This window comes from Garra rufa, chromosome 14 (assembly GCF_049309525.1).
Source record: "Garra rufa chromosome 14, GarRuf1.0, whole genome shotgun sequence".
Taxonomy (NCBI): domain Eukaryota; kingdom Metazoa; phylum Chordata; class Actinopteri; order Cypriniformes; family Cyprinidae; genus Garra; species Garra rufa.
The window spans coordinates 34,991,763-35,015,714 of record NC_133374.1 but is presented as its reverse complement, the minus strand read 5'-3'; the positions used below and the strand labels follow the sequence as shown (position 1 = coordinate 35,015,714).

At 36.0% G+C, this 23,952-nt stretch overlaps 1 protein-coding gene across 1 annotated transcript in view; it reads right to left on the bottom strand.

The window, feature by feature from the left end:
* atm (ATM serine/threonine kinase) overlaps window positions 1–23,952 on the bottom strand; it is a 71,898-nt gene that overhangs the window by 19,020 nt on the left and 28,926 nt on the right. Inside the window, exons 21-49 of the mRNA XM_073817380.1 lie at window positions 23,753–23,786; window positions 21,626–21,796; window positions 21,349–21,524; window positions 20,917–21,160; window positions 20,646–20,764; window positions 19,005–19,131; window positions 18,718–18,917; window positions 18,358–18,532; window positions 16,285–16,449; window positions 15,688–15,820; window positions 15,467–15,562; window positions 15,080–15,251; window positions 14,826–14,967; window positions 13,141–13,317; window positions 12,862–13,039; window positions 12,655–12,766; window positions 9,282–9,440; window positions 9,074–9,182; window positions 8,789–8,877; window positions 7,788–7,890; window positions 7,557–7,705; window positions 7,090–7,194; window positions 6,542–6,661; window positions 4,750–4,984; window positions 2,157–2,330; window positions 1,915–2,034; window positions 978–1,195; window positions 643–850; window positions 9–137 (exon numbers count right to left, since the gene is read on the bottom strand). Coding sequence (XP_073673481.1) covers window positions 9–137; window positions 643–850; window positions 978–1,195; window positions 1,915–2,034; window positions 2,157–2,330; window positions 4,750–4,984; window positions 6,542–6,661; window positions 7,090–7,194; window positions 7,557–7,705; window positions 7,788–7,890; window positions 8,789–8,877; window positions 9,074–9,182; window positions 9,282–9,440; window positions 12,655–12,766; window positions 12,862–13,039; window positions 13,141–13,317; window positions 14,826–14,967; window positions 15,080–15,251; window positions 15,467–15,562; window positions 15,688–15,820; window positions 16,285–16,449; window positions 18,358–18,532; window positions 18,718–18,917; window positions 19,005–19,131; window positions 20,646–20,764; window positions 20,917–21,160; window positions 21,349–21,524; window positions 21,626–21,796; window positions 23,753–23,786 — 4,339 coding nt within the window. The remainder of the gene's footprint in view (window positions 1–8; window positions 138–642; window positions 851–977; window positions 1,196–1,914; window positions 2,035–2,156; window positions 2,331–4,749; window positions 4,985–6,541; window positions 6,662–7,089; window positions 7,195–7,556; window positions 7,706–7,787; window positions 7,891–8,788; window positions 8,878–9,073; window positions 9,183–9,281; window positions 9,441–12,654; window positions 12,767–12,861; window positions 13,040–13,140; window positions 13,318–14,825; window positions 14,968–15,079; window positions 15,252–15,466; window positions 15,563–15,687; window positions 15,821–16,284; window positions 16,450–18,357; window positions 18,533–18,717; window positions 18,918–19,004; window positions 19,132–20,645; window positions 20,765–20,916; window positions 21,161–21,348; window positions 21,525–21,625; window positions 21,797–23,752; window positions 23,787–23,952) is intronic.

Genomic DNA, 23,952 nt, shown 5'->3' with positions numbered 1-23,952 from the left:
AAGGTTACCTCATTCAGAACATGATGGAAGCCCACTTCCTGAGAGGTCAGGGAGCTGGACACTTTGGTGCCCATTCGAGCAGCTAACTGATACATCAGGGGCAGGAACTTATATGACGGGATTTTCTTTACACCACTCTAATATAAACACACACAAGTGAAAGTTGCGTGACCCACAAAGTACACATTGCAATCCATAATTGACTCCAGTGTCTATTTAGAGAGGCTTCAGTCTTCAGTCACCTGTCTTTCACCTCAACCCTCCTTTATTTATTTTTTTAAATGCCTCTTGTAATGTTTAATTAAAAACATTAATGCTACAACATCTCTTCTGTGATGACGTGTATCGAGCAATACTTTTACTAGACAATAGCACTTATTGGAGTGAGGAAACTTTTGCTTGACTATTCATATATAGATTTTATTTTTTTCTTTCTTTTTTTTTTTTTAAGAAAAATCATGTTCAAAATTTATTTAAAATCAGCTATCTAATACTAAGCATCAGGCTTTTGATTAATGTTTATTTGTACGTAATTTGGACGTATTTCATATGTCAGTCTTTACAGGCCTAAGTAACAAAAATCGTAAGAAACTGCAACACAATGACTTTTTTTTTACATGGGAGATGAGAGGGTTGCCGTACCCTCATCATGTCATTTACGGTTTTGACATCAGCATTCTCCAGCCAGAGGGAGGCCAGTCTGAAGACCCAGGTGTCATGTTCCTCTCCCAGTTCCAGGCATTGAATGTAGTTCTCCACAGCTTTGAGGAGGAAGCGGTTGCGGTCGGCCTGCAGGTTAGCTAGTGCCTTGACGTCCAGCTCTAGTTCTCTCTGAACTTTCACTGTGTATCTGCACATGAACAAAATAAATATTTTTCATAATATACTATAGATACTCATCATATATTGTGTACATTCTTTGTATATCTGTACCTGGTGAGCAAAAAGATTCCTAAGATAAACAGTTTCATGCTGACCTGTTGTTGCTGACTTTCCTCTCCCGCATAAGGTCAACTTCCTCCTTGGCCTTTTCCAGAAGAGCGTGCTTGTTCTCAAACTCTGATGACTTCATGTAGTTTTCAATGCTCTGGTACTGTGCATCAGAGAAACGGGCAAGCGAAAAGAAAGCTTGCGTCTTCTGACTCTGAAGTTTAGCATTTGAATCGCTACTGTGGTCCTCAATGACCTCCACAGCCTGTCCAATAACAACAATAGATCATTAATACACACACATTTTTTTTAAATTGAGATTTATAGATCATATGATAGCTGAATAAATAAGCTTTCCATTAATGTATGGTTTGTGAGGATAGTAAAATATTTGGCCCATATACAACTATTTGAATATCTGGAATCTGAGGATGCAAAAAAAAAAATATTGAGAAAATCGCCTTTAAAGTTGTCCAAATGATGTTCTTAGCAATGTATAATACTAATCAAAAAATTAAGGTTTGATATTTACGGTAGGACATTTACAAAATATCTTCAAGGAACATGATCTTTCCTTAATATCCTAATAATTTCTGGCATTAAAGAAAAATCGAGAAATTTTTACAATGTATTTTTGGCTATTGCTACAAATATACTAGTGCTACTTGTGACTGGTTTTGTGGTCCAGGGTCACATATTATATTAAATAAAAGAAATATTACTATTTAGGAAAAATAATATAATATTAACAATAATAATTTTATTTTACACTACAACTGTAAAATTACAATACTAATAGCTATGGCTGTCTTAATTTAATAATTTCAATTTTTATTTATTTATTTATTTATTTTTTACTTTTACGGATTCCTTAAAGCTTCACTTTTGTCGATAATTAAATCGTTTGGGTTAATTAAAAGTTTGGGGTTTAGATATTCACAATAAGCCACATCAAATAATAATGTGAATATGTGAGCGCTTTACCATCTCCAGATATTTCTCCAATATGACAGCAGGGCTCTCCAGACAGGATTCAGCCAGCCAGTTTCCACACAGTCTCAAACACTCAGAATACACCGGCACCACAGCAGGGTTCACACACACCTGCGCACACAAAGACATTTAGCAGTTATTCAGCAGATATGCAAGATATATTTGGCACATCTGGCATTATATACACCTGTAAAATGGACTTTGGATGCCACCTTAACCACACTTCAACTCACCAGATCCTCTAGTTTATGGATCATCTGTTTGAGTAGCCCCAGAGCCAGCCCGTGCTCCTTCTTCACCCAGAACACCTGCGCCTCCTCCAGCTGCCAGGCCCATGAGCTGCTGCCACCACCACCACCACTTATCAGGCTGTGCTGTTTCATGTGGAAAACTGCTCGCTCTGCTAGCTAGAAGCACATAGGCAGAAAATAAATGGCTTTGCATTACATAAAATACTAAACAAGACGTATTTTATTTGCCCATTAAATACTATCCCAGCTAGCAAAAAATATCCGCACGGCTTCTTTTTGCCGCCGGCCCTAAGCTGTCGGCTATAGGTGCGTCCCGCTGGCGGGGATGAAACGTTTGCCGCCGAATACGTCACTCCCATTTCTTGCGAGATGCCGCCGGCGAATAGCCGGCGGGCCAACTGCTTCATTTTCTTTGGCGGCTGCCTCCGTCTAATGGACCGCGGCCGGCTGGCGGCAAGCCGCTTTGAAATACAAGGATTTCTACTAAAATCGACCAGCAGCCATGGCTATGATTAGCATGTTGGGAGTTAGAAGGGAAGTGGAACTGACAGCATTTTAACGGAACGATGGCGGTGCACCATCAAACGTGTTTGCGATTACGCCATTCTGACGTTTCTACTGCCGCCGGAGCGCCGCCGGAGCACAGTACACAGTGGATTTACCACGGTCGCCCATGCTAAATGAGGGACAATACTAAAGAAGGGACAATAAAATAGAAATGAAAGTTGGATATATTTTAGAGTAGTCAATGTGCAGCTTGTATAGCAGTATAGATTTACTGTCCTCTGAAAATAACTCAACATACAGCCATTATTGTCAAAATAGCTGGCAACAAAAGTGAGTACACCCTAAGTGAACTTGTCCAAAGTGTCAATATTTTGTGTTAGCACCATTGTTATCTGGCACTGCCTTAACCATCCTGGGCATGGAATTGACCAGATCTGCATAGGTTGTTGTTGGAATCCTCTTCCACTCCACACGGAGCTGCTGGACGTTGCTTCTCCACCTTCCGCTTGAGGACGCCCCACAGGTGCTTAATAGGGTTCAGGTCTGGAGACATACTTGGCCACCCCATCACCTTCACCTTCAGCTTCCTCAGCAAGGCAGTTGTCATCTTGGTGGTGTGTTTGGGGTCGTTATCATGTTGGAAAGCTGCCGTTCGGCCTACTTTCTGGAGGGAAGTCATCATGTTCTACTTCAGAATGTACAGTACATAATGGAATCCATTTTTTCCCTCAATGAACTGCAGCTCCCCAGTACCAGCAGCACTCATGCAGCCCCAGATCATGATGCTACCACCCCCATGCTTGACTGTAGGCAAGACACAATTTTCTTGGTATTCCTCACCAGGGCATTGCCACACATGCTGGACACCATCTGAGCCAAACAAGTTTATCTCATAGTCTCATCAGACCACAGGACATGGTTCCAGTAATTCATGCTCTTGAACAGGTTGTCTTCAGCAAACAGTTTGCATCTTGGAAATCCTCTGTATGACCCTGACCACTGTAGTGTAACTCGGTTTCAGTGTTACTGAACCTCTAATAGCCTTGGCCATCTTTGTGGAGAGCAACAATTATAATTTCAAATTCTCAGAAAGTTTTTTTGCCATGAGATGCCATGTTGGACATCCAGTGGTCAGTATGAGAGAATTATAATTTTAACTGCTCTAATACAAGACACACAACTTTGTATGGTCCTATCAAGCAGATAAAAACATAAAAATGATGAACAGGACATGTGGCTTTGCATGGTTAAACAACATACTGCTGTTGTCACTTAGGGTGTACTCACTTTTTTGCCAGCTATTTTGACTACTCTCTCATCAAAGAATTATGAAAAAAGAATCACAGGTTCCAAAAAATATTAAGTAGCAAAACTGTTTCCAACATTTATAATAAAAGTAATAAATCAGAATATTAGAATGATTTCTGAAGGATCATGTGACACTGAAGACTGGAGTAATGGCTGATGAAAATTCAGTTTTGTATCACAAGAATAAATTATATTTTACAATATATTAAAAGTAAAACATTATTTTAAACTGTAAAAACATTGCACCATATTACAGTTTTTTTTTTCTGTATTTTTGATCAAGTACATTCAGCACTGCTGAGCATAAGAGAATTCTTTAAAAGCATAAAAAAATCTTACTGATCCCAAACTTTTGAATGGCAGTGTATGGCAGTGCCACATATTTTGTCGTTGCAAGCATTGGATTAGATAATATTGGATAAAGGTTGGATTGGTTCATTTTAATCTGGGCGTAGTGTGGTGTGATTGAGCAGAGGGAATTTACTTGCACTTTTAAAAAGGTAACACCCCACTGAAATGAAGTGTTTGTGAGAGTGAAAAGGAGGATGTATTTTTTTTTTAAATATAGATTTTTATTTATTTTTTAATGAAAAAACAACTTTGCTAACTTCATAGGCTAACCTCCAGAAACAACATAAAAGACATGAAAATGAACACTTTCTAGTGTCCATAATAAAGAGATATCTTCATGCAAGCAGCCAGAAGTCGTACTAACTTACATAAGCAAACAAGACATCAAAACACACAAACATAGACAGACCTGTGTGTTGCCTGCAGAGCGAGCCAGTTTGCAAAGCTCCATCAGGTGAGAGGAATAGACAGAAATCAGGTAGTTCCTCTGGTCTTGGTCTGTCTCTGAGGAAATCAATGTTTCCTGTATGGAGGAGCGCAGGGCTAAGACGGGCTCGACCAGGCTGAAATCACTGTCAGTTAGGAGATCTGAGTGCTGTTGCCACTTCCTGTACACTTCATTAAGGCTGGTGTCAGTTACAGGCCTGCCAAGAAAAGAAACATAAAATTTTTCATGTGTAAGTATATGACATTACACTGATTTATTGTCTTGCTGTATAATAATGATGATGATGATTAATAATATGAATAACATTTAAAAGGAATTCATATGAAAAACGAAATGAACACCATTTAAATTAAAAGAGTCGTGGATGTTATAGGTTCGGTTATGTTAGAGCAATGTATACGTGATATTTTGTACAGACAAAGCATGCTTTTTCATATTCCTGTGCTTTGTAAAACATTTTTTTAATATAAAAAAATGCCAATATAATAGCTATCCATTAGCATTTGCATTCATCTCAATAACAGTTGCTAGGTTTTAGCATATATACTACTATAGTTTTCGTTAATATTTTGAATTAGAGTTTAATATTTTATTTACTTTTGTTTTCATTTCAATCTGTGTTGTGTATTTGTCATTTTTTCTATGTGTACACAGTTTTTTTATTAAGTTTGAGTATATTTAGCTTTAGTTATTTTAGTACTCCAACATAAACTAAACGGATATGAGAAATATTGCCTTACAACTAGCTGAAATACAATTGTAATAGAGCTTCCCCCTAATAGTTGACAAACCCTTAGTTGACGAGAAGAGGTTTGGTCGAACAAAATTAGTCGCAGAAAAAAAAAATCCACAGGAAGTAGTGAAGTCACGCAGTCCTCCACAGACAGATCATTAATGGCTGGTCTATGTGGTAATACATCGGGCAGGACATCCAAACGCTAAATAGTAGCGTGCTTACAGCATGACAGATAGAGGCGCTGGTGAGTTCACTTGCTCTTTAAATACTCCGTCATTTTTAGTATCTGTAAAGACTGTATGTTTATTTGTGTGTACTAACAATAACAACAAATCATTGCACTTTTGTAAAATTATGAAAGCAAACAGGATGGCTTTTTGCTGTCTGTCTCTGTGAACTTGAGGGCGTCCAAAAAATAAATAACATAAAAAATACAAGTCAGTTCATATTATAAGCTGAAAACAAAGAAAGCACTAGTTTATCAGTAAATTATTCATATGTTAATGCAGCCTCCTAACTGTTTTTCCCTGACACATTCATAATCATTACTTCTGCGGTGCGCTGTGGCAAGCTTTATTTGTGCGCTTGAGCGCTTATTAGGCTATGTAGGCAATTAAAGGCTCATTAATATGATTTAAATGTGCGATTAGTCGACTAGTCTGTTAAAATGGACGACTACTAGTCGACCAGAAAAATCTTTAGTTGAGGGCAGCCTTAAATAATAATAATATTTTCCAAGCCAAACTAGCATATATTCTGAGCTATGCCATCAAAACACACAAATATTTTTCTGACTGTCAATGAAAAAATTGCTCTTTGCGCCCAGATTGTGTAGTTACAACATTAACAAGCATAGGCAATGCTAACCCACAAAGACTTGACATTGTCTTGATAAAGACACTGAAACATTTACAATAATATTCAGAATCTGCAAACATCTCACTCCCAAGTTCTTACATTTCCTTAGAAAAAAATGATTCTATTCTATGATTCAAAAATTCAAGTGTGGAATCTGACCTGGAGAAAAGCTCCTCGACACTCTGGAGTTCACTAATCCTCTGCAGGTTGCAGAGAGCAGGATAGAGTGAAGACACGGCCTCCAGACTACCTCGACAAGACTCCTCAACCTCATGACCTCTGACAGAACACGTAAGCACATACAAATCAGATGGATGACCCTTTATGGACAGGATCTTTTACTGCAATTGTTACTCAGTTATAAAGGGAAGACAATAAATATCTCTACACAAAAACATTAACCCATTATTCCAGTGTAAAGGCCCGATCACACCAAGAACAATAAATATAAAGATAACTCTTATAATATTATCATTCATACCAACACATGACAATGATCTGTTTATTATATTTAAAATCAGGTGGATTCTAATTGGCTGTAAATGTTTTACATCATTCATCATGGGAAAAAAAAAAAACTTTTTCAAATGCAAAGTATTGTTTCTCTGGGTCTATTGGTATAGTTGTGGTGTGGACTATTCTATTTTCTTTATAGTTACACTTATTGTTTTTTAGTGTAAACAAGATAGGATAGGTAGTCTAGTTACCTGGCGTGGTTGAGGGTTTGCTCAAACAGAGAGAATTCTCTATCTCTCAAAGCTTGAAGGGCATTGAACAAGGACTCATTGATGCCAGGCATCAGCTTCTCATTTCTGGAAAAAAAGCAGTAAAAATAAAATAAAAAAAAATGCATTTTCATTTCTCACATTTGTATATTTATTTACATATTTCTTTTTAGTGTCAGAGTAGACTTTGGGTATACTACAGTATAAAATGTACAATAGAATCTCAACTGACTGACACATTTCAACAATCCCACTGAAAAAAAATAAAAATAAATCAATACATACATTTACATAGAAGTCATTAAATTACCTATGTAATTCCAAGGGTCTGGACAAACTGAAGAACTTAAAGTATGACTGCAAAAAGCTTCAGTAACATTTTGAGTAATTAACTGAATAATGATTCTAATTCTAATCCATGGTTAAAGAGTGTAAATGCAAACACACACCTCTCAGGCAGGTCACAGTCCCACTGTGTGTTCCTCCAAGCTGCCTGAAATCGTAGCTCTCTAAGTTCAGGACCCCACTCCGCCCCCTCTTTCTCCAGCCCGTGAAGATACGTGTTTAAAATATTACACAAACCAAAGTTCTGCAGACCCTGAGAAAGACACAGTAGCCACTGTTGACCAGAGATCGTAATTTTAAATTGCACAATCATTTTAAAAAAATTGCGTACGTACCTCTACTATGCCGATCTGCCGCGTGACCTCTGGCATGTTGGAGTGGAGGTCGTATGAAACCAAAGCCTTGTCCCACATGGCCTCATGTTCATATATTCGAATTCTAGAGACCACAAAAAAAAAAAACACTAAATGTTGTTAAATGATATTAAATGTCTTCTGAATACCTTTGAAATTGAATTTAGATTAAAACTGTTGTGAGGGTTCTCTTTGCTGGATATAGCAGCTTTGTGAAATTATGACAAAAATAAATGTTGTATGCCTAAGCAGCTGGATAAATGCTGACTAGAAAAATAAGCTTCTGTGTGTTCTGTTTTAGTTTGGCAAGCAGGAAATTGAAACTAAATATGTGACCCTGGACCACAAAACCAGTCTTAAGTCGCTGGGGTATATTTGTAGCAATAGCCAAAAATACATTGTATGGGTCAAATTTATAGATTTTTCTTTTATGCCAAAAATCATTAGGAAATTAAGTAAAGATCATGTTCCATGAAGATTTTTTGTAAAATTCCTACTGTAAATATATCAAAATGTAATTTTTTATTAGTAATATGCATTGTTAAGAACTTAATTTGGACAACTTTAAAGGTGATTTTCTCAGTATTTTGATTTTTTTGCACCCTCAGATTCCAGATTTTCAAATAGATGTATCTCGGCCAAATATTGTCCTATCCTAACAAACCATACATCAATAGAAAGCTTATTTATTGAGCTTTCATATGATGTATACATCTCAGTTTTGTAAAAATTTAACCTTATGACTGGTTTTGTGGTGCAGGGTCACATATAGCAATTTTGTGATGACAAAAATAAACATAAAAACAAAAAAATAAATAGTGTATGTTTAATTTCACTACAAGTGTGCGATTAATCACAGTTAATCACATGAAAAGGGTGCGATTAAAAAATTAAATCTATTGACAGCCCTCATATATTTAGGTTTATTAAAATACCTAGATTTACTTCAAAATCATTTATTTACATAGATTGAAAAGTCTCACCTTGTCAGAGGACTGAATAACTTGCCTCCTCCACATCCATACAGGCTGTCGGGTTCTCCAATGCATCTGTACACTTCAATCAGAAGATCCTAAGACAGGAAAGATAAACCATGTACTTAGTCTTACTAAATATCCCATTCAATGAAGTAGAGTGTGTGATAGGTGCAGAGTGGAAGTAAAACAGGGAGAATAGTTGTAGTGAAAAGCAGAAAAAAATTAACAAGAAATACATTTGAGAATTGATTACAACATCCAAAGAGAAATGCTGTCGCTTCCTTCACCCACCTGGAGACTGATACCAGAGTCTTCTAAACTCTTTTCATTGACGCTACTGATGGACAGTGTCTGGCTACTCTCCTCAAACGTGATCCGTCTCGACGCTCGAGACTGTGACCTAGGACAAACACATGCAGTTGGTCACTGCACAGCTCTTTAAAACAACTAATGAATCAAGAGTATACAACACTATGATTATGATTGATACTGGGAGTACCTTCGGCTCTGCTCCATGTTGGATCTGATCTTGTCTACGTAGATCTCAGAATACAGGAGAGCAGTGAAATGGGCAGAACAAATCTGGGCGGCTCCAGCCACCTCCAGATAATTCAGATCCAGCCAAAAATTTGAATCACACACTGTCCCATATTCATTACTTTAAAAAACAAAATGTCAAAGTTTAGTCCACAATTACTGCAGTGACATTTCTCTTTTTTTTTTTTGTTCTTTGATTTTACTTTAAAATCAGCGCTGTCTCTTTAAAACCTGATGCACATGACGTGGACCTGACACATCAGATTTTCTCTAAACTCTTTATGGTCATTTAAGACTTTATAACTCATTTAAGACTACAACCCCTGGCAAAAAATATGGAATCACCACACTTAGATGTTGTTCACTCATTTTGTTTACTTCATTGCAAATAAACTAAATCACAGATATGACACAAAACTATTTTTGTTTATTAATTCAACATTGTGTATATGTGAAACATACCTCAAACTAATGAGATTAAGCTCTTTTAATTAATGGATTTTCCATATCAAGTAGGGGAAAAAATTATGTAATCATTCAATGTTGAGGAAAAAAATGTGGAATCATCTTGTAATTTGTATTTCTGAAATAAATATCTAAACATATCTAAAACGCTAATTAGCCAGCAGTTAAAAGAGAGTGCTCACAGACGTTAACAAGCTGTTGAATTTGGCTAATTGTAAGGAAACATGTCCCCAACAAGAAAGCTGTCAGTTGAAATGATGGAAAGGATTATAAAACTCCTTCAAGATGGAAATCCATCATGGAGTGTGGCAAAAGAAGTTGGGTCTAAGTTGGAAACTGTTTCTAAAATTTGGTGTAAGTATTAACAAAATGGAGATGAGATCAAGGAAGACATCAAAGTGTGAAGATAGAAAACTCAAAGCAAATTGCCTTAAAAATAGAAAATGCACAACGAAACAAATGAAGAACAAATGGGCAGAAACAGGAGTCGATATGTGTGACATAACTAAGAAACCGGCTGAATGAAATGAGATTTACATACAGAAAGGCCAAATGAAAACCAGCATTAACACATTAACAAAAGAAAACAAGATTAGAGTAGACTAAAGAGAAGTAGTCGTGGAGTGTGAATGAATCTGCAATGGACAAGAAGATGATGCTGGATCTTTTGTCTTGTGCCATTCTAATGAAATATATAAAGATGACTGCCTGAAGAAAACGATCAAATTATCCAACTCATTTATAATATGGGGTTGCATGTCAGGTAAAAGACCAGAGGAAATGGCAATCTTTACCTCAACAGTCAATTCACAGGTTTGCATTGAAACTAGGGCTGGGCGATTAATCGAAAAATAATCGAAATCGACATTCAGAACCTATAATCGTTAAAATTTTTCCAGGAAGATTATTTCAATTACTTTCCCTTTAAAAAACACAAGCGCTCCGTTACGTTATTCCGCCGACATGTCGATGGAGAGTAAAAAGTAAAAAGTATTTACAGGATATACAAGGGTAATTTTATTTAGAGGAGATACTGCTTATTTTCTACTTTTAATATGAAAAACATTGAAAATTATTTATTTTGTTTCCAATAGTGCAAGTTATTTATTTTCACTAATTTAAGAAAAATGTGACTTTTCGTTTTAAGCAATGCTTGCTTTAATTTCAGTTGTTCAACACTGATGTTCAATTAATAATCATAGATCGTAGATAGTGTGTTTCCTTCAATTATTTTAAAATCAAGTAATGCACCCTTCATCCAAAAATCTCTCGCTTGTAATATGTGAACATATTTACTGTACAAAACTTGTCAGTGAACTATGAGGGCAAAAAAATAATTATTATATAAATATAATTAAATATAATTTTATTAATAAATAAAATAATCGTTCATTAATCGTAATCGGGTTAAAATGTTCAATTAATCGAGATTTTGATTCTAAGCCAAATTGCCCAGCCCTAATTGAAACTTTGGACACTTTTCTCATTCCATAAATAGAAAAGAAGTTTGGTGATGATTTTAGTATGATAATGGACCTTGCCACAGAGCAAAGAGTGTTAAAGCTTTTCTTCAGGAAAGGCACATCAACTCAATGACATGGCCAGCAAACAGTCCGGATCTCAATCCGATTGAAAATGTATGGTGGAAATTGAAAAACTGGTCCATGACGAGGTTCAGTCTCGCAAAGCTGATCTGTCAACCGCTATTCAAGAAAGTTGGAGCCAGCTTGATGAATAATATTGTTTTTCATTAGTGAAGTCCATGCCCTAAAGAATTCAGGCCATCATAAATGCCAGAGGAGGAGCAACAAAGTACTAATTGTGTTTTTTGGTTAATGATTCCATATTTTTTTCCTCAACGTTGAATGATTCCTTGCTTTTTTCCTGTACTTGATATGGAAAATAATTTTCCATTAATTAAAAGAGCTTAATCTCATTTGTTTGAGGTTTGTTTCACATAGCCAGAATGGTGAATTATTAAACAAAAATAGTTTTGTGTGATTTCTGTGATTTGTTTATTTGTTATGAAGTGAAAAAAAATTGATGAACAACGTCTAAGTGTGGTGATTACATACTTTTTGCCAGGGGTTGTATGTTTATGAGGTAACTTGCCAAAACCGCGTATTATGACATAATTGTGTGTGTTTTCGTCCATTGAAGCGCTACTGGTGCGCTGTCCGGCTGTCGCCACATTCTCGGGTTATGAAGAATAAAGAAAAATTATTCTTCCAAAATGAAACAGCAATATCTTCTCAGGTAAAAGTTATTAGAACCGTGTCTAGGGACAAGCTGGCCATCCCACTGCTCTGAAGATTATTTTATTTGCTTACATCAGAAACAGCAAATCTCTTTAAAAACTGGCTGTTGTTCTCACTACATTGCACAAATATATTTCATAAAAGTTTTACCCCAACTGGCGACTAACACTGTTACATATACTTGTTAATTTTAGGTCACAAATAATCAACAAAGAAATCTACCAATAATAGCCAGGACAAAAGACTGCATAATGAGAGGGTTTTAACCATAAAAAAGCCTGAAATATACTGGGACTCTTATTTTGAAAAATATTTATGCTTAACTACTTCCAGCTCTACTCATTCAAAAAAAAAAAGAAAAATCAAACCAAATTTAAGCAGAAATTAGTGACATAAGTGAAATTTCACTGTTCATTAACAACAGTGATTTTAATATTTAATTCACTAATCACTGAGATTCACAACGATAAATGTGAACGCACCTTTACTGTACTAGATTTCAGCAGTGGGCAGTAGGTGTGCATGCATATTCAAAACGAATTTAGAGCATTTTTAATAATTATATACTGTATTGGCTAGACAGTGTTTGACAGAAATGAAAACTTGTCCAACCTTCCAGGTGCCACTGGGCGGCTCTGTTGCCTGAGATAGTCTATGACTGCCAGCATGCTGCGGAGTGAGGTTTTGTCTATCTGGCACTGGTTGCCAACATCAATAGTGTTCCCTGTTTAATAAAAAAAAAAAAAAAAAAATCAGAAATTGCAGCAGACCAGCTTATGTCACAGTCAACACTTTGGCCCGTAACAAATCATTTAGTACCTGAATCGGAGAGCATGGGGGTAGTGGGGCGGCTGCTGGGTGTGGAGGGTCTGCGGCACTGACTGAAGAAACTCTGGATGTGTGTGGATAACAGCTGCCTCCAGGAACCATCAACATCTCCCAGAAGGATATCATGAACAAAGAGTGGTAGCATCCTCTGGCAGAAATCTGTATTTACCTACAGCAGTAAAGAAGTTACTTGAAGAGACAAATGCTCATGTGCAAAACCATAACAATGGATCATCAAAATACAACATGACTACAGTTTCGTCAGTGTACCTCGCATAAAGGCTTGGTGAGAAGCAGAGCCTCATTTCGGACAGCTCCACTGTCTAACAAGGCCATACACAGGTTCTTTAACCAGTCCTTGTGTCCACCAGGCTGTACTAACCAGAGGTCAGAACTGTCCAGCTTATGTCTGGACTCTGAGGTCACTTCCATGCTCACAACAGTGTCCTGTATAAAAGACCAGATAAGTCCTATAAGGAAGTGCTTTTCAAACCTGTTCCTGGAATCCAACACAGTTTGTATGTCTCTCTTCTTTAACACACCTGATTCAACTCACCAGTTTATTTGCAGAAACTGCAAGGGCTAAATTTGGCGTGTCCAAAAAGGGAGACAAAAAACGTGTATAGTCCTGGGGTTCCCCAGGACAGTTTTGAGAAGCACTGCTGTGCTGGACTGTTTAATAGGTTACTTTTATCATTACTCCAAAGATTTTCTTTGTGATGTCAGTTATTAGTTAGTACAGTTGAGGTCAAAAGTTTAAATCCCCCTTTCAGAATGCAAAATGTTATTTATTTAAACTAAAATAAGAGGGATCATACAGAATGTATGTTATTGTTTATTTAGTACTGATCTGCATGATAATTTCACATAAAATATGTTTGCATACAGTCCCCAAGAGAAAATAATAGTTGAATTTATAAAAATGACTCAAAAGTTCAAAAGTTTACATCCCCTTGATTCTTAATATAGTTTTTTTTTTTTGTTTAGTAATAATTGTTCATAAGTCCCTTGTTTGTCCTGAACAGTTTAACTGCCTGCTGTTCTTCAGAAAAATCCAAATTCTTTGGTTTTCCAGAATTTTTGTGTATTTAAACTCTTTCCAACAATGACAGTATGATTTTGAGATCCATCTTTTCACACTGAGGACAACTGAGGGACTCAGTAAAATGCAACTATTACAGAAGATTCAAATGCTTACTGATGCTCCAGAAAGAAAAGCCATGCATTAAGAAAGCATAAATTTAACTTATTTTGACTTTTGGGAAACATGCAACTATCTTCTGAAGCTTCTAAAGCACAGTACTAAATGAAAAAATGTTATTTAGGCAAAATTTTAAAAAAATATACATCTCCATATCTCCATTCTGTTCAAATGTTTTCACTCCCCGTCTCTTAATGCATAGCTTTTCCTTCCGAAACATCAGTGAGCATTTGAAACTTCTGTAATAGTTGCATAAGAGTCCCTCAGTTGTCCTCAGTGTGAAAAGATGGATCTTAAAATCATACAGTCATTGCTGAAAAGGGTTCAAATACACAAAAATGCTGGAAAACGTCATGAACAACTATTACTAAACAAACAAAAAACACAGCTGTTTATCATTCAGGTAAGAACGCTGCATTAAGAATCAAAGGGATGTGAACTTTTGAGTCATTTTTATGAATTCAACTATTATTTTCTCTCATGGACTGTATGTAAACCTCGTAAATATCTTCAGATCAGTACTAAATAAACAATAACATGCATTTTGTACGATCCCTCTTATTTTGGTAAAATAATTCACATTTTGCAGATTCTGAAAGGGGGGTGTAAACTTTTGATCTCAACTGTATGTATTCATCTATTCATTCATTTGATTAATAATGGTTCATCAGTTTACAAATATTAAATGTCTAACAGAATCAAAAGTTTCCATAAAAAGATTTTATGTAGACATATACATATGTGAAAGACTTGCCCGTCTCTTGGCAGACCGAAATGGGTTTAGGTATGCCAGCAAAGGGTCCCTTTTGCTTTTATACATCTCTCCGAATTCAATCCCACACTGAGTGGCCAAGATGTCCTTTAGACATGTGCCAGCAGCCTGACGCACTCCAATACTGAAATAAAAATGGATAAGACAGAGAATTATGGTCTAACTGGTGCTATTCTCTAGAAACAGTTTCTTGTGTGAAAGTCTAAGATCTGATAAAGGAAGTGGTAATAAAGTGCCTGTGATGTGTGAGTGCATTGTCCATGCAGTTCAGGATGATAAAGATCCACTGAAAAGGAACATCGTGGAACAAATCGGCTGCTTTAGCATACAGCTGGTCCTTCCCATGGTGCAAGGCAATGGATGATAAGTCAACTGGCCCAAGTTCTCCTAGGCACCGGCCAGCAGCCTCTGAAAAGTAAATGTTAAAACATTTGGTAAGTAAAAAACAAGACATACACAGCTTATTTATTCATTTAATGACTACATTAAATTAGAATGGTAACAAAATACAAAGTAGTTATTGCTGTGCTCTAAAAATCTAAACTGGTCTTGGTAGAAAATGTAAAACTCTCATCACACCATTTTGTTTCTTATATTGTATGGCAATACTGAAAAACACTTACTCAAGATGTCTCCTCCACCAGGGTGGTTAGCTGCGATTTTGCAAAGCTGAAGAAGGTTTAGAACTAGCTTAACCAAAATACAGTTTTCAGGATCACCTAAACAACACAAATATCAGATGTGGGCATGAAGCATTTGGACTGCTAGTAGGGTTAAATATATAAAGAGCTATAGCACATTCAACTGTTGGCTGTATAAAAATGCTCACTAATTTGATTCTGACCATGGCATTCTTTTAAGAGTTGTCCTATTTGCTGTTTATGGCTGTGAAGTTGCCTTTTTAGATCTTTCAATCCCTCCAGACGGGCCAAGGGCAAAGAATCACAAGACGTTACGGATAGAAAATGCTCAATTTCCTGCATTAGACAGAAAAACAAAAGAAGAGCTGAATAACAGGATAAGATCAAACTGTCAATGTTGAGCCATATCTCATAAATATGATGATCATGAAACAATTATAAACTACTTAATTTCAAATTCATTCCTTAAAGCTGCAGTCCATAACTAGCGGTTAATAAACAGAGCCGGAACTAGTTTTTCTGTTTACGTTTATGACAAATGACACAGGTACTGGGTGAGTACAAACTTACTATAAGTGTACTGTAGTGATTCAGGATAAGCCAAAAACACGGCTTGGAAAATGTATTTATTATGCACTCACTTATTATATCAATTTTGCTAATTTTGAACACAAAAGAGTAGGGACTGCAGCTTTAACTTCAATTACTACTTTAGATCAAGGCAAACTCACAATACAACATTTGATGTTAAATAATGTGGGTCTATATAGCATTTCTGAAAAAAAGAACAGAGTGTTGACCTGTCTGAGAGTGAAGGCTCCTGAGCTGTATTTGAGAGCGTGTTGGGCGGCTCTCAGCTCTCTAAAGTGTGATCGGTCAGGAAAAGGCTCCAAAAGGGGTATGGACTTTCTCAACATGCTGTTTTCCGGGTTTTCAATTATCAGGAACCTTAGTAGACTGAGGACCTAAAAGCATACAACATGAATAATGAATCAAATCACACATGTAAATAGGGCTAGGAAATAATATTAGCCAATACCACGATTTCATTTCACTTTAATGTGCATTAAGGTCTGTAAACCAGTTGTGTGTTTGTGACTTAAAACCCCTTAACAGCAAAAAAAGCATTTCATGTTTTCTGAGTAAGATTTTTTGAGATCTAAGTATTTTAGATTAAATATTCACATGTACTATCTTCGTGTAACTATACAAATTTCTAGGACTTTTTAATAACATATTGTTCATATATAAATATATATATATAACATTTCAGGCATAAAAATCATCATGTGATGAACAAATTATCAAAAATGTTTTCCAACAAGTCTGTCATGATTATCGCTTGTCATCACACAATGGTTATAATTAAAATATATAAATATCACTGCTTCTTATCTTGGTTTGTAAAACATCACTGTATTTGTTTTGCAACAAGCCCTTGCATTAATCATTTTCTTTTTTTATTACAATAATTAAATTTATGAATAGTAATTGAGCAAATATATAAACATAATAATACAGAGTCATCAACAAGGCAATTAATATTTTCCATTAGCTACAATTCCCTGTAAACATATTTTGGGCCAGATTTACTAACAGCTTGCGCCAGTGCAAACAATCTTTTGGCATAAAAAAAAAAAAACTACTGTCAAGATTTACTAAAAATGAACATTGAAAAATATGGCGTGGACACAGTCATTTTTGCGGCTGACCTTATTGCATATGCATTTCAGGTGCAAAAATTGTGGAAGGAGAGTAATTAAATCAGTCAATTAAAGGTATTATCAGCGATTTGAAACATAAAGTGTCAAATTCAGCTGAGCTTTCTTCACGATCCGCACAAACAGTGTTCCAACCAATCAGCGTCAGGGGTTTGGTGTTGTGGACTTTCGCTCCGCCTCCCTCATATCCCTGCACCAGTAGGAAAGTCCACAACACCAAACCCCTGACGCTGATTGGTTGGAACACTGTTTGTTTATGTGTGGAAAGGTTGGTAGTGCCGATTGTTTTTTTGGCATATCTCGGACCCTAGGCTGACCAGAGAGACGCGGTTTTTTCACAGACAATTTATGGGGCAGGCAGCGAGCGGATCGTGAAGAAAGGTCAGCTGAAATTGACACTTTATGTTTTAGGCTAGAAATCGCTGATACAACCTTTAAGTAATTAAGTCAATTTACTCACTACAAAAAATGCTTTTCTTCCTTAGATTTTTTGTCTTGTTTCCAGCCAAAATATCTAAAAAATCTTACATAAAGAAGGATTTTCTTGTTTTCTGTTTGAAATAAGATTTTTTTTTTCTTAACCCATTGGCAGATTATTTTGCTTGTTTAAAAAAAAAAACACACTTAATTTTGACTTGTTTTTTCTGAAAACAAGACAATAATTTTTACTTGTCTAGAAAAGCAATCTAAGTAAGAAAAGCGTTTTTTGCAGTGCTGGTATTTGTGCCACTATTTACCGCCCAAAAACAGCATGTCTTAAACAAGTTGCTCATTTGTGCTGCTCTTGGTAGATTGCATTGGTAATTATGGAAATGATCTGTATGTAGGAGGTCTGTTTTAAACACCAAAATGAGCGTTTAAACCCATCTGTTATCTATATTGTAATTACACAAAGCGATCAAAGATTGTTCTCTAAAACCCCTGTGATAATCAAAGACACAGTTTACACTGCTCAAAGAGTTTTTACTGTGTTAGTTATGATGAAAGTAGTGGTAAGATTACAGAAATCACGTTGCAGTAAGGATCTAAATATAATGCTATAATCAACACTTTTCATGATTAGTTAACCTTGAAGGCTGTTATAGTGCATTATAAAGTAAAACATTGTGACCTAAAGTTAACAGGTCATCTACATACTCTCTTTTCTCTTACCTGCTGAGATATGGCAGACTGTTCAGTGACCTGTGCTGTGAGAGTACCAACAATAACCTGCAGGTGGCTCTCTAGAGCATCATCACAGTATTTAACAGCCGTCTGACAGACCAGCGACAGCAAGTCACAACAAAGGGAGAGACTCCGAGTGGCCACCTCATCCTGCTGAGATGATCTACGGCAGAAAAAAAGACTCGATTACATGCAGCAAAATATGCCTTTATACTATGTGTTTCTTAGCGATTTTTCATATCGCACAACCACACAAAAACATCCTGCCACTAATACTAAAAGACATTTTTGTGAATTCACTGCACATATATAACCTTAAAACCTCCCTAATTTTGTGTGCGAGCAGACCTGCTGTTGATGTGGTGAATGATTGTATAGATGATGTCACGCAGCACAAACGCCCAGGCTCCGCCCAGCCCGTCCTTCACCTCCCTGAGCAGCAGACTGACAAATAAGTGGTACATCATCAGTATGCGGTGCCTCTCGTAGCTGTTGGTGGTCTCTGCAGCCTTCTGGCAGATTGCTATGAGAATCTTCTGAATGGACATCTGAAACATACAGAACAGACTTGCTGCACTTTTATGAAGACATAAGCAGATGCTCAGGTGAAATATGAATATGCATGGGACGCTCACAGGAGTCTTGGACAGGATGGCAACCAGAGACTTGTGATTGGCACTGTGGCATTTGCTCAGGTAGTCCAGCGTGGCTTTGATGACATATGAGCTGAAGAACGGTGGGTTTGGTGCAGGATCCAACTCTCTAATTACAAAAATATAGCATGTTTATGAAATGGCAAAAGATTCCTATAGGGTTTTTATAATGTCAAAATTTCTAGTGGAAATATCTAGCTTGATATATAGCTTGATATTGATATATATATATATATATATATATATATATAAAAACGTCAGTGGGATTAAACCAACATATTTATTTAAAAAAGGCATGTATAGATCATGAAAAAAATAGTCTCACTCTTGTACCTAACCTTTCTTTTAAAAAAGTGCAAAAGTACAATATACTGCCCAATATTTTTCTTACAACAAAAGTTTATGTGGAATTGATCTATTAAGTTTAAAAACAACAATAACAAAAACATGACCATAATAGTGTTAAAAAAAGGTTAGGGTGTGTTTACACCTATAGCTCAGTCGTTTTGGTTCTTTTGGTCTTGACCAAAAAAATAGATAATACATTTAGCCAAGTTTAAACATACAATGGTGTTTTAGTGCCACATTAAAAAGAAAAAAAAAACACATCTAAAATTACAAGAATAAAGTCAAAATTACGAGAATAAAGTCTAAATGTTTTGAGAATAAAGTTGAAACTACGAGAATTAAATCATAGCAAGTAAAGTTATAACATTTTGAGAGTGCTTTTGGTACTTTTAATGTAAAACAAAGCCCCAGCTTTCAAAATCTGTCAGTTTTATAGCGAAATACAAACAATGTGTCTTGCAATAATGTGTTTTTCACACTCTTTAATGTGGCAGGACAGATCAATGTGTCAGTCATCTTTTCGATTACAATGAGACATTTTCAACTTTATTTCAACTTCATTCTCATAATTTTGAATTTATTGTTGAAATATTTCAACTTCATTCTCATAATTTTGAATTTATTGTTGAACTATTTTGTCGTAATTTCGACTTTATTCACAAAATATTTTGACTTTATTCTCATAATATTTCGACTTTATTCTCATAATTTTGAATTTATTGTGGAAATATTTCGACTTTAATCCTGTAATTTCTACTTTATTCTCGTAATTTTTAATTTATTGTTGAAATATTTCGACTTTATTCTCAAAATATTTCTACTTCATTCTCATATTTAAACTTTATTCTCAAAAATTTGAATTTATTGTGGAAATATTTAGACTTTATTCTCGTGATTTCAACTTTATTCCCGTAATTTCAACTTCATTCCTTTAATTATGACTTTATTCTCGCAATATTTTGACTTTATTCTTTTAATTTCGACTTTGTTATCGTAATTCTTTTGACTATATTCTTCTCCTGTACAATAGGTCTCAAATAAGTTAGACATGTTGGTCAAGTTAATAATATTTTTTTGTTGGTGCTCAGAATTCAGAATACTTATTCACTTATATGGCATGGTCATTTAATTCCTCAAAATTTCTTCTGTTTTGTTTTTTTAAGTTACACAGTGTTTTCATAGTGCATCAATTATTTTATCTCAAATAGAAAACAACAACTGAATCCTCATTATAGAATCCCTTTAATGATCTGTATGGTTGGATGATAAAAATACCCAGTAAATTTCTGTAGGTCGCCTCTATCTGCTGCCGTTCCTCCTGCTGTCTCATGCAGTGTCATTAACAGTTCCACCACAATATCAGCCAGGTTATTGCGAATCAAATTGTCAATTTGCTGAATGACAAAAAGAAGTAGCAAGTGCAAAGAATATATTTATCTGTGCATATGAATAATTCTTGAGTGTGTAACAATTTTAAATGCATCTACAGAAAATATAAGCCGGCCTAAGTGTAGATCAGCACTGTCCTAAAAATCTGTTGTCTCACCTGTTTTCCCAGACAGTTGCTGTTTTTCAGTATATCATACACCCTGTGAGCTTTCTCTCTCTGCTGGGCCACATGGGTGTCTTGCCCGGCGAGAGCGAAGTGAGGCAGGATGTTGACCATGATCTTGGGAAAGCAATTAGCCAGCAGCTGCTTCCAGTCCGGAGCCAAGCGATCGCCAATGGATTTCACCTCTTCAAAATCATTCAGGAAAACCAGGTGTGGGATCAGCACATGGTAAGATGACCTAAAAATGTGAATACATAATTACAGCATTGTTAGAGAAGATCTCAGATGTAAAAGTCTGTAATGTTTTCGGCATAAAATTGAAAAGCGCTAATAAATTGGTTAATTGTCTTGAAGATAAATGATCCTAAAATAGGCTACTACTGACTAGATCAGAGGTGTAAACAAGAACACCATAGGAGTACATACCTATAAAACTCCTCCAGACTGGGGCAGTCCAGCAGTGTGTAGGGGAAGGACTGTAATGTGTAACTTGAATCAGACTGTTTTTGGTTCAGCCACTCGGCCACTAGATAATATATGTGTGAATTAATTAAACTCTTCGAGTCCCTGTACCCAAGCGACTGGCAAACACCTCTCAGCACCTGCAGAGCCGCCACAGAAAAACGTCTTAATTTCTCCTTAATGGAGTATAATAAGGAACATCTGAAAAGTGTTAAGTCTTGAATATATTGTGTAGCTTTACCTTTTTGATTAGCTGTTCATCTATGCCATTCTCCTTGTAGGACTGAAAAAGTGCAAACAGGGCTTGCTTCTCACACACAGGGCTGCAGGACATCACCATGGAGACACATTTCAGCAAGACAGCCCGTCGATTAAAGGTCTCGTCAGGTACGTCTTCTGAAGGACAGTTTTTCTGGAGAACAACAAAATGATACAATACTATAGAAATGAAACTTAGATATATTTTAGAGTAGTCAATGAGCAGTTTGTATAGCATGCCAGCTATTTTGACAATAATGGCTGTATGTTGAGTAATTTTCAGAGGACAATTAAATCTATACTGCTATACAAGCTGCACATTGACTACTCTAAAATATATCCAAGTGTAATTTCTATAGTATTGTCCCTTGAGAAGATATGCTAAAATGGTTGCTGAAATGTGAGGGGTGTACTCACTTTTGTGAGATATTGTATATATATTTAGAATTTAAAAAATTCACTGGTATTCATAGCTACTGCCATTTTTGTGTTGTAACAACCCTAGACTTTTTTAAATAATTGTTCATTGGTTATATCATAAAGCACTTGTATTTTAATATCAAGCCATTTGATTCAAATTCTTTATGCCATCAAAAACTGTCAATGATGTATCAGTCAAGAGTTATTGAAACAAAAAAAATCAAAGCAAATCAGTTCACACCATATTTAAATTTGATGATTTTTTTATTTTATTTCTGATAAACATAAAATAGATAAAAATGGTGGTGTGTAGTCATAAATAAGTTTATATTTAATTTAGTCTTGGAGTGCTAATAGTATAATATATGATAGTATAAAATATGCTGATAATTATCACATAAATAAATAAATACATAAATAAATGCTCTTGACAACAAAATTCTCACAGAAGTCAGACTGGGAAATGCTAGCATGTTAACTATAATCAGTGTAAAGGGCTAGTTCACCCAAAAATGAAGATATCTGGTAACCAAACAGTTGCTGGAAGCCACTTATGGAAGCCCGTTTCCACCCCCGAATAAAAATTTTTTTTAAAAAAAGTCAGAATTGTGAGATACAAACTCGCAATTCTGAGAAATAAAGTCGCAATTGTGAGTTCTAAAGTCATAATTCCAAGATATAAACTCGCAATTCTGAGAAAACTCACAATTGTGTGTTTATAAAAATATTTTAAAAAGTCAACTGCAAGAAAAATAGTCTTTTTGGGAAAACAAGTCGCAATAAGTTTTTTATTCAGTGGCGGAAACTGGCTTCCATAGCCAGTGACTTCCATAATATGGGACAAAAATATATAAATAAAAATTAGTGGTGGGCCGTTATCGGCGTTAACGTGCTGCGTTAACGTGAGACTCTTATCGGGCGATAAAAAAAATATTGCCGTTAATCTATTCTCAAAGTTGGGTTGGGAGCTGGGTCTATACTACGCAAACTATGATGACTTTCACCTTGATATTTTAGCGCGGATGTATACCTAGCCGAATTGCCCGGTGGGGGGCGAGAACGAGTCTTCAACTTCTGTGAAATTACCACATCAAATGAGACGTGCTAACATGGATGCAGCTATGAAGCCGCCGGGTTTGCTTCAGGGCAGGGGCTTGGCTAGACCCTTTTTACTGGGGCACGTGCGTGAGTTATAATTTACTTTGATAATCCCGAAATAAGGACATTAAACTATATGCAACAACTGAACTGACGCTTCGAAAAGTAACGCAGTTTAACCAAAGACTATGCACGCAGATATCCATGCCCGTGCGCGTCTGTCGCGCAGCCTTTTACGCAGAAGTACATGCAGTGTAGAAATGGTTGGTTAGACAAGTTTGTATGGTTAATTGTGTTGTAAATGCAATTGTCAAGCAGTTTGTGATGCATTTTGGAAACAGGAGATGAGCGCCTGGTCTAATGCGCCACCTGGCTTGAGAAACCCGTTCTCAAAGACTTACTTTTAGTCATTATTTGGGTAGCACACATATTCTGAATGCCTTCGGCAGAATTCAAATTAGCCATTTTAATCTAGATTATTCTAGATTAATTCCAAGATTACAGTGAGATTAATCTAGATTAAAAAAATGAATCTATGCCGACCATTAATAAAAATACAATCACGCTATGCAAGCCAGTGGCTTCCAGCAACTCTTTGATTATCCATATTCTTCAAAATATCTTCTCTGGTGTTCAAAAGAATAAAAATCATTTTCAGGTTTGAAATTTGGGGTGAGTAAGTAATGACAGGATTTTCCTTTTTGGGGTGAACTATCCCTGTAACTCTGAAGACTGTTTAGTCTGAACAAATCCAAATAAAGGTAAAGGAGTACCTGCCCACTCATTCCTTCC